The sequence below is a fragment of the Dermacentor variabilis genome, chromosome 8 (assembly GCF_050947875.1).
Source record: "Dermacentor variabilis isolate Ectoservices chromosome 8, ASM5094787v1, whole genome shotgun sequence".
Classification (NCBI taxonomy): domain Eukaryota; kingdom Metazoa; phylum Arthropoda; class Arachnida; order Ixodida; family Ixodidae; genus Dermacentor; species Dermacentor variabilis.
In genome coordinates, this window is record NC_134575.1 from 58,949,670 (window position 1) to 58,962,579 (window position 12,910).

Here is a 12,910-nt window from a genome sequence, read left to right on the forward strand (position 1 = left end):
TGTTCTTGTTTACAATGGCCAAGCCTGGCCGTGTGAGCAGCACTTCATACTGAATGCTCATTTGTCCGTTATATTTATCTGGTATTGCTGCATGTCTTCAAAGCCTCTCTTACTTCTAAGACTTCACTGCACATGACTGATCCTTTCATTTGTTCACATCTTTGTGCCTTTCACAGCATCGTCGTGTCCATTGTGGTGAAAATGCACGATTGCCACGTTCCATTTGCCTAAGTTTTACAAGCTGCACTAGCAGCCACAGCAGTTTTTCACGAAATCAAACCAACAAAAAAATTTTACTTGCTTTTCTGTCAGGCTAATTTGCTATAGTCCTTAAACATGTGTTCCTGTGGCAAGCTGTTGTCTTTTTGAAAGAAATAAAGACTTAGAGAATTTTGTTCCTTTGCATTTCATTGCAGCATACAGGGACGCAACAGTTTATTCCTTTACTATAATGTCACAATGCTTCAACGAAAAAAACTGTTGCCTATGATCAAAAAGACTCGGTGGATTACACATTTTATATGCTCTCTGTTCGCAACTCAGCTGTAGTGCAATTACCAGCATGCACCACAGCTGTGGTGGTGTAGAAAAAAATGAGACCAGTCTACTTTGCCTTTTATAATTTCAGGAAGGGCATTCCATCTGTCTCACCCCATTTCTTTTTATTAATAAATTATGTCGAGTAGGTTTTGCAAATGAACCATCTTTTTCCAGGGGTACATTATGTGACTGCTTGTATTATAGGATTATTTTTCTTCAAGCTTTAACAGGGACCAAGTTGCAAAGGTAGCATATATTATATATAATATTGCCAGCCCCAGTGATAGCAGTTCAGTAGCATCCGCACTTAGATGAAAGGTAAAACTAGTAAATTAAATAAGTGGTTGGAAAATACAGCACCTGATAAAATATCTGGCTAAATGCGAGGTGTGCACCTGTGCTTTTGTCCACACATCCAAATCACATAAGGTACACTATTGGACATGCTTCACTGTGGAGCTGCTAACCAACAACACACGAGTGTGATTGACCATGTATGAACAAAGTAGGGTAGTTCTGATCCAATTCTCATATGTAAAAGACAAATCAAGTAACAAGGAAGTTCCTTATATAGTTAAATATCGTGAACATGGTTCAGAACAGTAGATGTGTGGTAGGACTAATGAGGGCTAACCAACAGCAAACCAAACAAAACATAAAGTACAAAACTGGAATGTAGAGTGCAAGTTGCACAGACGTACACTATGAACTGCAACAACTGCTGCAAGGTATAGGTTGTGCAAAAGAAAAGGAGATACCTGAGGCTTGTGCTCAAGTTGAAGGGGTCAGGAATGCCGATCCACCAGCTACACGATCATCCAGCTTGGCAACCAGCAGAGCTAGCAAGTGAAAGGGCAAAAGTATGCAGAAGCATGCTTTTCTCTAAATCAGATTACTGTTTAATTGATGTCAAAAGCATGACTTTAATTGTGCACAGCAGTAGTGATCAGGCTAGGCTAGCGTGCAGTTGGCACGCATGTTTCAAACATGCCAGAGTGCATCGCAAACCAAATTTCGCCATGCAGTCTGGCATGTTGCCATGCATGAGCAACACACCTGAGAACTTTCTTCGACATTTCACTTGTTTAGCTTCTTCCTCAATTTCTTAAAACATTGATGACTACTGTGGCACATATTTCAACACAGTGGCATAGCCAAAATTTTTTTTATAGGGAGAGCAGGTGGACGGGCTGCACCAACATGACTGCGGACGGAAAGGGGGCTGGGCAGATCCCATATAGATAGAAATTTTGTATGTGTGTGTGTGTGTGTGCACGGGGGGGGGGGAGTGAGGGCTTGTGCCCAGTTTGTTACCCACTGGCTTCGCCACTGCTTCCAGATAGTCCATGAAGACTTTGTCCCAAAATGTGGACATATCAGATAAATTGCACAAACCTGGATTCTGTATTTCTTTAGCCGAGGGGAACAAATGCCTTTTCTTATGGGATTGTACAAAAATACTGAAGCGGCCTGTATGAACTTGAGGCAGCCTTCTTTTTACTATATGAAAAAACAGACTACAAAGCCAGAGAAAGCACAGGGGAAATTGTGTTTCATTGAAATGTAGAAATAAAGGAAATGAAAGTGGATGAAAAGGTGGGAGCTGAACCACATTATACGTACTGTGCTATACCAGTTAAGCTGTCATGAGGGCCCTCCCTTGTTCACTTTCTTAGGTATTTGTGTACACATACAAAAAGAGCACTAGTAGTGCTAGCCAGGACCACTCGTAGCCAACAACAGCACATGTGGAACATCCCTTTTTAAGAACAGGAGTCACATAGTAAATCAGCTTTGCAGCAAGCAACTGGTCAAAGGTATTTTCTTTGGCTGCCTTGATGCCATGAGGGAGCATTTAAGGGCTTGTTGTCCAGTTGCCTAATCCTGAAGTCATGCAATTTGACATCATCAGTTAGAGATGTTCCACATCCCCTGACATGGCCGAGAGAAGCAGTGCTGGCCAACCCTCCCAGGACTACCCCTTACACATACACAGATAGCCAAGTAAATGGGAGGACGACCACATCCGTAGCTTAATTGGCAATGCACGGCATGCTTAATGCACAGTATGGGGGTTCGGCTCCCACCTTCAGCAAGTTGTCTTTCTATCAACTTTCACTTCCTCTTTACTTATTATTTCTACATTATGATTTCCCCTACATATTGTCCAGCTTCACTGTCTGCTTCCTTCACAACATAGTAAATAACAGAAAATTGGGTCCATCAATTTCCTTTATTCTTTGTGCCTCGTTCTCTACTGCTGCTGATAGTTTACAAAATCTCCTTCACAATCTGTCCTTGTGTGAAGAGAAATTCAATCACCGGACAACACCCTGTTTGAGAAAAGTCCAAAGTGATCGACAAATTCTTCGGTTTGGTGCTGAAAAAGATTTGAGAAAAAATACTCAGTAGTCATCCAAAACATATTTTTACACAATGCCTTAAAAAGTTTTTATTAGACAAGAGGATCATGCTAAGGGATAAAACTTATCAGAATTTTGTTATACAGATCAAGAGATTACTTTAACTGTGAGGTTTTGACATGTAACTTCACTGTGGTTTACATCGTAGGTTCTAGTTTATTTTGACCACCGGAGATTCCTTAAAGTGCGCCCAAAGCTCAAATGCAAGTGTTTTTACGTTTCACCCCCATCAAACTGTGGCTGTTAGAGCCGGGAATCAAACCACTGAGCTTGTGCTCAGCAGGGCACTATAGACACTGAGCTGCTGCAACGGATACCAAGGGATGACTGAAACAAGGCTTGCGAAATTCCACAAGGTGAAGAAAGACTCACGGGATGAAAAATTGGCATTTGCTTGATTGGCATGAGCCTAGAAACTTACACATTTGCGTACACCCACCTACCAGTATAGTGTCTTTACATTTCACATCTACGTAGTGCAGGTTCTACAATGACAAATTCCTGATTCGAGCTCAAGAATAGCGCGAAAATAAAATCCAAGAGAAGGACAGGACACAAAGCTTGATTCCTACAATGAATCTACGTCGTATTTCCATACAAGTTGCGAAGAATGTTCGTGCAAGCATGGTGCCTCAGATAACAGCGTAAGAAACAACAATGCTAGTATACATATCAGTTTAGGAAACAAGCTGCACCGCATTCTGGCTTCAAGACAAACTTAATTTGAGAGCAAGATTGAGCCTGAGTAGAACACGTTCCTATATACTGGTTTTCATAGTTTAGATTAGGGTTTCTCAACATGTGCATTTTGAAGTGTTGCGAGCAGGCGCAGAATGTAGATGCTGTAGCCTTCTTTGGGCTTTCTAGCAGGTTCTCAAGCAAGTCGTGATTCACAATCGAGCCGAGAAATCCGTGATTAGGGAAACCGTACAGTAGACGAAGAGTAGAGGTAAACGCTGCATTGAGTGCCATAAAAATTTGCGACAGCTCACTTACTCGCACATTATGCAAAGCCCCACGAAAGATGGAAAAAAAAAGGAAAAGTCTTCACGATCAACGTACTCAAGTAAGCGACAGCAACAAACGTTTAGAAATATTTTAAACCTTTCTGTCATAAGAGAAGAAAGTGCCGCCAAGCTGAAGACACGAGCTCCATTTACAACAAATTCAGCAAACAAGAGCAACAGCACTGAAAAACTGAACAGTAAGCTGCACAAAACCACGTTATGAACCATAACAGGCACTGCAAGGTATAAGGAAATGAGTTGCTTTAGGCGTGGGCCCAAGTGTCGCTCATGATCGCAAGCTCAGGCACATTTCGGTTGTCCCAGCACAACTAACTAGCATATTTTGCTACACAATACAGTAAGGAACCATAAATTTATGTTTTAACTAAGATCAAAAGTGGAAGCAGCGCGCGCAAACTGTAGCAAAATTGTTAACTGGAACACGCCATACTTGTTTAAACGTCACAATCACGTGGTCAAAAATGTGACATCACTTCCGTGCATGGCAGTAGCGTTTTGGTATGGCATTTCGCCTCTATTACGCGTGTCACCAGTCACCGCCTTTTTTTAAAAACCCATATGGGTCTCAAGAATTTTCCTTTTCGTGTACCCTCCTTGATCTTGCGGGTTTCTACAGAACTGATTTGCCAATAATTGGGGTTAGGAGCAGGCAAATGGTCAACGACCCTGACTTTGACCGCCTCGATGCCTTGGGTTAGCAAACAAGAGTTTATTGGCTACTAGCCTGCTTCTAAGGTTACATGCAATTAAAATAATTTACATTTACTAACACATGCAGGATCGTCCTAACACCGTATGCTTCCATGAACTCACGCACTGCCCAAGATCATAACACAAGAAAAGCACAGTTCACGTTAGCAGGCCTTGCAAAGCATGCCAAGATGCACACCTTGAAATTTATTTGAATTGTTTGAGTGCTCCCTAATATGGTCATTTCATGGGACATTAAAGGAAAATACAAAGCAGACTACTAAGTAGTAGTGGACTATAGTACTATTTGCAAGCGTGCTAAATTCTTACGCCTCAAGTTTCTGTTCCACCTCCTTAATGGGGGCTACAAATTACACAGTGGTGCATATGTATCTTTCTCTGAACAGCGAAACACTAGAACTAAACACCTTAAACATTTAATTGAATACAGGTTCCACACAGACACATTCAGGTATTTTTTCTTTCCTCAGACAATCAGTGATTAGAATTCATTGCCTAGTGATATAATTTGTTCACCTGACGATTTCCTTCCTATGCTGGAAAAATAGGTCTGAGTACGCATCTTAACTTATAAGTATCGCCTACAGACACTGCAATATGTTTGTAATTGGTTTGGTGTACTTTTTTTGTTGTTTGCCTTATGCTTCTGCATTTTTGTTCATTAACCTTTAAGGGCTGACTCAGGAAGGTCACACCCTCTTATTGTATTGCTCAACTACATCTTCTCGTAAACTACAATATTAACAAGTGTATAAGTTTGCCATTCATATTTTGATGCAATGTATTTTCCCATGTCCTGCAACAGCCTCGAAATGGAGGCTAGCAGTATGTATGAAATAAATAAATAGATGCGGCCTATTAAAGTAGCATTCCATAAACCTCACAGTGCTTGTTTCGTGCCAACAAGACTTAGTTTACGAGGAAATTGCGTCTGAAGGGTCCGCATACCTAGAGAGGAATTCAAATCACCTGCTCCTGAGCAGGGAGTGGCGACGTTGCATACGCCACGACTGCCCTTTGCTTTCATCGGTGAGTAAAACAGCGCCCTACAGATGGTGCTACAGTTTTCTACGAAAAATGCGTACGTGCGGCCATGGAGCAACCGACCCAAGACAGAACATTGGATTCACCACTGCAGCTGCTCTTGGTCAAGTGGCATGGACTGTTCAGACATACCACGACATCACATGAACATAAAATTCTCTGCGACTTGAAGTTTGTGCAAGTTTCGCGAGCCAGAAAAGCCAGCTCAGCACTACATAATAACTACTGAAACACAAAAGCGTGGGCGATGCTTTCAAGGGTAACCTCAATAGGTTCTTTTTTCTAAAAATCAAATAGAACTAGACAAGAAGCATTTTCTTTCATGTTATAATGCAATGCAGCGATATTTTTATTACTAGTAGATGAGTTCCAGTGACAGAATTTTAATGAGGAGTGCCTTCATCATCTGGCTAGTACTTGAATGTCTAAGGGAGTGTCTAATTGTGTCCTGCATTTACTTCAGTTTCTCAATTACAAAAGCTCTATTCGCAGTAATATTATTACAATATCATCGAGCAATTCTCAAAAGACGGGCCGCCACGAGAACGAAGATGACGTCGCAGCTCTTAGTGCGAGCGAGGGTCGGCCTGGCTGCCTGGCTCCAGTGTAAATAACCTGTAAATAGCCCCTTTCGTCTGTCTTTTCACACGTAACATTCTGGTGGAGGTGCGGGGTACTTCAGAAGCTGCCGCCTTCTCTCGTCTCGTCACTCTTCTAACCTCACCACCCATTCTCGCCCACTTCGACCCTGATGCCCCTACAGAATTGCGTACAGATGCCAGCGGTCATGGCGTAGGTACCGTCTTAGCCCAGCGTCAGCGTGGACAGGATCACGTTATTACTTATGCGAGCCACCTCCTAGCACAATCGGAGCACAACTATTCCATTACGGAATGAGAATGCCTTGCTGTCGTCTGGGCAGTTGCGAATATCTGTCCTTACCTTTACAGTCGCCCTTTTTCCGTAGTCACTGACCATCATGCTCTCTGCTAGCTTTCATCACTAAAAGACCCTACAGGCCAGCTTGGTCGATGGGCTTTGAGGCTAAAAGAATTTTCATATTCCATGGTGTACAAGTCTGGCCGCCTGCACCAAGACGCTGACTGCTTGTCGTGTTACCTGTTGACAACTTTGACTCCTCCAATATTGCCAGTGCTTCTTGTGTATTCTCTGTATCACAGCTGCTTCATTTCGCCGACGAGCAACATCATGACGGCTACATCAGAGCACTCATAGACCATTTTGAACATTCTCCAGCCGATGCTGCTCTACGCCTCTTCGTCCTCCGTAACCTTCATCTGGACGGCTCTGAGTTTCTACTTGTAATACCTAAACACTTCCGCTCCACTGTTCTAGAAGAGCTTCACGACGCACCAAAGGCAGCACACCTTGCCGTATCTCGAACCTATGACCGTGTACGTCGCCGTATTTTTTGGACGGGCCTTGAAGAAGCCTTCCCAGCTCCCCACCGGTTACCTGCAGCCGCTCGACATCCCTACCAAGACCTTCCATCGTGTCGGTTTAGACCTTCTCAGCCCATTTCCGGAATCCGGAATCTACATCAGGCAACAAGTGGGCTGCAGTCGCAGCGTACTGCAAAACAGTGCAGTTTGCGGCTTTGAAGCTGGTCAGGGCACAGCATGGCATTGGCGTGTTCAATAAGAGCATCAACCTTTTAAAAGGCGGGAGCTGACGCATACGCTTTCCATTCCGCGTTGTGGTACTTGTTAAGTCGTCAGTCCTCACATCACTGGCAACTGCGCTTTCCATGCTCATATGTTGACATTTCTCATGGAATTGTCATTCTTCTGCCTGTCCGTGTAGAGGTTAAGATGTCCTCTTTGCCACATTAGGGCGAGAAAATTGTTTAATAAATCAAGATTAACATAAAATACATGTTTTCTTTAGATTGTTGCTCTGGGTGATCTAGTGCCTCACTTGAAACAATTTTTGTGTTTCCATCGCTATGAATGTTCGCACTCATGCAAAAAAAAAAGACCCATTCTGTCACGCCAAAAATGTGTGCAACAGTGTACAACATTTATCGTCGTGAAAGCAAATAATTTTGCTAGTGGCTCTCATACCACGAGACAAGGGTGTATGAAAAATCATGCCAACCATTTTGCATTGTGCTGTGGGTTGGTCTATGAGATACCTCTCGGCTGTGGCAAGTTCTATGTAGACCAAACGGCCCAATGCCTAAATGACTATTTGAGGGAGCATTCAAACAATTTAAATAAACCGGATGGTACAGCGCTCATTGCAAGGCCTGCTCATGTGAGCCGTGCTTTCCAACATTGTGATCCTGGGCAGAAGTAGCAACAAAACAGCACATGAACTCGCGAAGGAATATTTTATCAGAGAGATGGTGCACATGTCAGTAGCACTTCAATTGCCTTAATTCCCCAGAAGTGCACTTGTTTAATGCCAATTTGTAGCATTACTAGACAAACTAGCACTGTCACAACATTCGCCTCTTGCATGTGCCCAAAATTTGTACCCTATCTTCCATCCTTTGAATCATTAAGTCAGTTGGTAGTTCGCACTTTCATGCGTCCTTCTATAAATATCTTTTTGCGCACAAAAAAAAATAATGCGTCGCAGATTTCACCAACTTGCCCAAGACGAAGTCCTAGTCAGTTTCAAAAATTTCCTTCAGAGATTTTCTTGTTGTGATGAGAATTTCTGTCAATGCATGGCACTCTGTTCGAACAAAGGGACAGGTGGTTGACAACTTCACTGAAGATGGGAGAAAAGAAAGGTTATAGAGGCAAAGATTGTCACATTATCACCCAGATATGTTCCCTAACGCAATGCCTAAAGAGTTTTTTTTTTTGTTGGACAAAAGGATCAGGGTAAAGCTCAAGACCTATGAGCATTCTATTGCACAGACAAAAGGATTAACCAAACAAGCCCTGTGAAGTGCAGCAAGGTCAAGGAAGATTCATACAATGGAAACGGCATTTGCTTGAGAGCGGCATGCATGGACCTGCAAGCCCACACTGGTCATATTAGCATGCATTTCACATGTATAACAAAATGCAGGTTCCTGCAATGAAGCTACGTCATGTCTACAAACAAGTTGCGAGGAACATTTGCGCAAACCTGGTACCTCGCACAGCGCCATCATAAGAAGCAATACTAAATAGCAGCTTAGCAAACTAGCTGGAAGAAATTTAAGAAAATTTCTCGGTCTTCAAGACAGTCAAACTTTACAACAAAATTGAACCAAAGTAGAGCTATGAGTGGCTGGGCCACCTTTTGCAATATTTGTCTTCATAGTTTACATTCAGGTTGCTCAACATGTGCCTTTTGAACTGTAACGAGCAGGTGCACAAGCAAGTCGCGATTCGCTAGCCACCAAAATCCGAGGTAAACAGGGAAACAGCATGAAGATGCAAGACAAGAAACAGTAGAGGTAAATGCGACATTGCCGTAAAAAAATTGCAACAGCACTTGCTCGGGCAATATATGCAACAGCAATCCTACGAAGGATGAAGAAGAAACTTTAATAGAGAATGGTCCGGCAGTTTTTGTCAGGTGGCGGCTCGAAGTCCTTGAACTCGAGCGGCACCTTCGGCTTGCCGGATGGCCCAGAGCTGCGGTCTGCCAACTCTGAACTTTTGAGAGTCGTCTCCCAGCGGCGGCAACGCCGATGGAGAAGGTCCCCGGCGGCCCTCGAAGCCGGGGCGGCGCCGGGAAGAAGCGAGCTCGAGGCTTCCCGCACTCTGGCTGCAGCGACAAGAGTTTAGAACGCGTTTAAACGTTTTTACCATAAGAGAAAAAAGTTCTGCCATACTGAAAGCCAACATGTGCCCCATTCACAACAGCAAATTCAACAAACAAGAGCACTGAAAAACGTAACAGGAGCTACATAAGACCACACTACCAACCATAAACGCGCTGCAAGGCATAAGGAAACGAGCTGCTCCAGCGTTGCGTCCAAGTGTCGCTCGTGAACGCAAGTTCGAACACCATCCGATTCTTCCAGCGCAACTAGAACAACATTCTAGCACACAATACAGTAAGAAACCGTAAAATTGTGTCTTAGCTAAGCTGAAAAGCTGAAGCAGCTCCAGCAGCGCGCGCAAAACTATAAACCGGAACACGTCATACTTGTTTAAACAACGTCATCATAACTCTGACGTCACTTCCGTGCGTGGCAGCAGCGTTTTAGTATGGCATTTCGCTACTACCACGTGCGTGTCAGCAGCTTACGCCTTTCTGGCCGCGCGTTTGCGTTTTGCGCAGAAAAGCCGTAGCGCCGTCTGCGGGCGCCGTTTTACTCACCGACGGCTCAACGTCACTACGAGACCATGACGTCACCACTCCTCGATCGGAGGGCGGGCGTCTTCAACTGCGCTAGAGGTACGCGGACGCCTGAGAAATAATTTTCTCTTAAAATAAGTCTCTTCTTCGCACGAAACAAGCGTTTCGAGGTTTCTGGGATGGTTTTTGAACAGTCCACGTTGACCATTAACCTTTAGTGTCCCTTTAAGGAACCCCAAGTGGCCAAAAATTAATCCGGAGTCCCCCACTGCGGCGTGCCTCATAATCAGATCGTGGTTTTGGCACGTAAAACCCCGTAATTAATATTTTTTTAATTGTGCCTGAATGAGTTGGATCATCCGAGGTTCTTCAAGGCCCATGCAAAGTTTGATAAACGTGCGCTTTTAGATTCCATCGCCATCGCGATACGGCCGCCGCCGCTAGGAATCGAATCCGCGACTTTGTGACCTTGTGCTCACCAGCAAAACGGCCGTAGCCACGCCGGCAACGGAGCTGGGGAACATAACGCACGGTAACTACTGGACCCTGTATTATCACGGGAGACTTTAATGCTCATCACTTGGCTTGGGGAAGCTCCAGAATAGATTCCAGGGGCCGGAAACTTGTGGAATTTGCTTCCGACCATGAACTTAGCATTATGAACGATGGCAGTCCGACGTACTTGCGTGGTTCGAACTATAGCAGTTGCTTAGACTTGACCTTGGTGTCACGGCAACTTGGTCAAAATGTTCGATGGTTCTCTGACATCGAGACTCATGGTAGTGACCAAATTCCCACCTACTTAAGTATCACTGGATTTGGAAGCTTCTCCTTTTGTACTTCCCGACAAGTATATATAAGGTGGTCAACGTATAAGACAAAGGTGGAAGAGGCATGCAAAGAAGGATTTACCGGCACCATTGAGAACCTTATTACAAGTGAATTGGAATCGTCTAAGTACACATTTACATCCGCTAAAAAACGTACGGATTTTAACATGGAACTTGAGCGACTTCGAACGATTCGCAGAAGAGCCGAGAGGCGATATAGGCGCACGAAGTCAATTCATGACCTTAGAGTCGCTCGACGTATACAGAAGAAAATCCAACGTCGTATGGACAGGCTGGAGCAACAAAGGTGGAAGACGTTCTGCGAATCACTTGACCCCCGCAAGCCACTGTCTATCATATGGAAAACGGTGCGCGGCCTTGGCTCGTCTCCACATCAACGACACCCATTCTCAGCCCTAGCCCTCCATCAAGGCCGCTCACAGGTCGATATAGCCGAAGATTTCTGTGTGAAGATTGCGGGAAGTGTGGTCACCATCAATAGCGAAACTCTGGGTGAGGTTCCTGCCACACGCTTCCCAGAATTGAATGTGTCCTTCTCACTTGAGGAATTGGACGCTGCTCTGGCCACATGCAGGCGCTCATCGTCGCCAGGACCAGACAGCATCACCTACGCTGCTTTATGCCACCTAGGTGTAGATGGCCGAAGCAGACTTCTGGAATGTTATAACCAGTCATGGAATGATGGCCTCGTTCCTGTGCGGTGGAAGTCCAGCCGCTTGGTACCACTCCTGAAGCCTGGAAAGTCGCCACTTGACCTAGCGTCCTACCGACCCATTGCGCTGTCCAGCTGTGTTGGGAAGGTCATGGAAAGAATTATTCTCGCCCGCCTAGAATGGTATCTTGAGCGGCACAACGTATACCCCGAGGCCATGGCTGGTTTTAGAAGAGGCCGTTCCTCTATTGACAACGTCATCGATCTAGTCACGTCTGTACAGCAAGAAAAACACCACAAGCGTTTATCGGTTGCACTATTCCTCGACGTGAAAAGCGCCTATGATAAGTAACGCATGAAGCCATCGTTGATGCCCTGGAAAATAATGGAATTGGTGGACGCATGTTTCGGTGGATTCGGAGCTATCTATTCAAAAGATCCTTCTTTGCGCACAGTGCAGATGGCCGAACTGCTGACCATTACACTTGCCGTGGCGTCCCTCAGGGTGGGGTTCTTAGCCCCACTTTGTTCAACCTTGCAATCCTTGGGCTTGCCTACGTTCTACCACATGCAGTAAACCTTTCCATATATGCTGACGACATATGCATATGGACCTCGGCAGTTACACGTCTCCAGGTGCGTGCACGGCTCCAAAAAGCCGTGACCCTAACATCATCGTACCTGCGTGCGCAAGGCCTCAGCATTTCGACCGAGAAATGCACCTTAGTCGCTTTTACCCACAAGCCCATGACCTGGTACCCCATTTCTATTGACCACCAACCAATTTCCTACGCAAAAACTCACCGATTCCTACGCGTTATTATAGACAGAGACCTTTCATGGAGCCCCCACATCTCATACTTTAAGAAGAGGCTTACTTCTATCTCCTATATACTAAGGTTTCTTGCCGGTAAAACGTGGGGCACATCCGTGGCATCTATGCTTCAACTATACAGGATGCTCTTCCTAGGATACTTGCGATACAGCACACCAGTACTGTCCAATGCTAACAAAACTAACATCCATATCCTACAGAGCGTTCAAGGCCAAGCCCTTCGAACATGTCTGAGGCTACCTCGAAATGTTTCAACCGTGGCAACAATTGCCACAGCGAGAGACCACACAATAAGGACCTATATAGATATCGACGCACTTCGGGCGCATGTTCGCCATATATCCAGAGTCCCTGACCACCATCTCGCTCGCTTGCCTGAGAAAAGACCCAAGGCAGTTTTCTCCAAATCAATTGCGGCTAACCGGCACTCTTTGTCTTTGAGGCACTCACCCGCAACAAGAACGCCATCCCCTATGTGGTGCTTGAAGAAGCCTCCTGTGTACCTTGCTGTTCCAGGAATAGTGAAGAAAGCTAGCCTGACCACCGCGGCTCTCAAG

At 44.8% G+C, this 12,910-nt stretch overlaps 1 protein-coding gene across 1 annotated transcript; it reads right to left on the reverse strand.

Annotated features, from left to right (window-relative positions):
* Window positions 1-2,759: 2,759 nt before the first annotated feature.
* On the reverse strand, window positions 2,760-9,952 carry LOC142590227 (uncharacterized). Its single transcript, XM_075702156.1, has 2 exons — window positions 9,640-9,952; window positions 2,760-9,478 (listed from the first exon to the last, which is right to left on the reverse strand). The coding sequence occupies exons 1-2, from the start codon at window positions 9,722-9,724 to the stop codon at window positions 9,255-9,257; spliced, it is 309 nt and encodes a 102-aa protein (XP_075558271.1). The 5' UTR covers window positions 9,725-9,952; the 3' UTR covers window positions 2,760-9,254.
* Window positions 9,953-12,910: the final 2,958 nt, after the last annotated feature.

Excerpts from the sequence above, each read along its gene's own strand:
- LOC142590227 (XM_075702156.1), bottom strand. The coding sequence starts at position 9,724 with ATGGTGTTCGAACTTGCGTTCACGAGCGACACTTGGACGCAACGCTGG. Across the intron at positions 9,479-9,639 it reads TGCCTTGCAGCGCGTTTATG|CCAGAGTGCGGGAAGCCTCG; the intron begins GTTGGTAGTGTG and ends TTGTCGCTGCAG.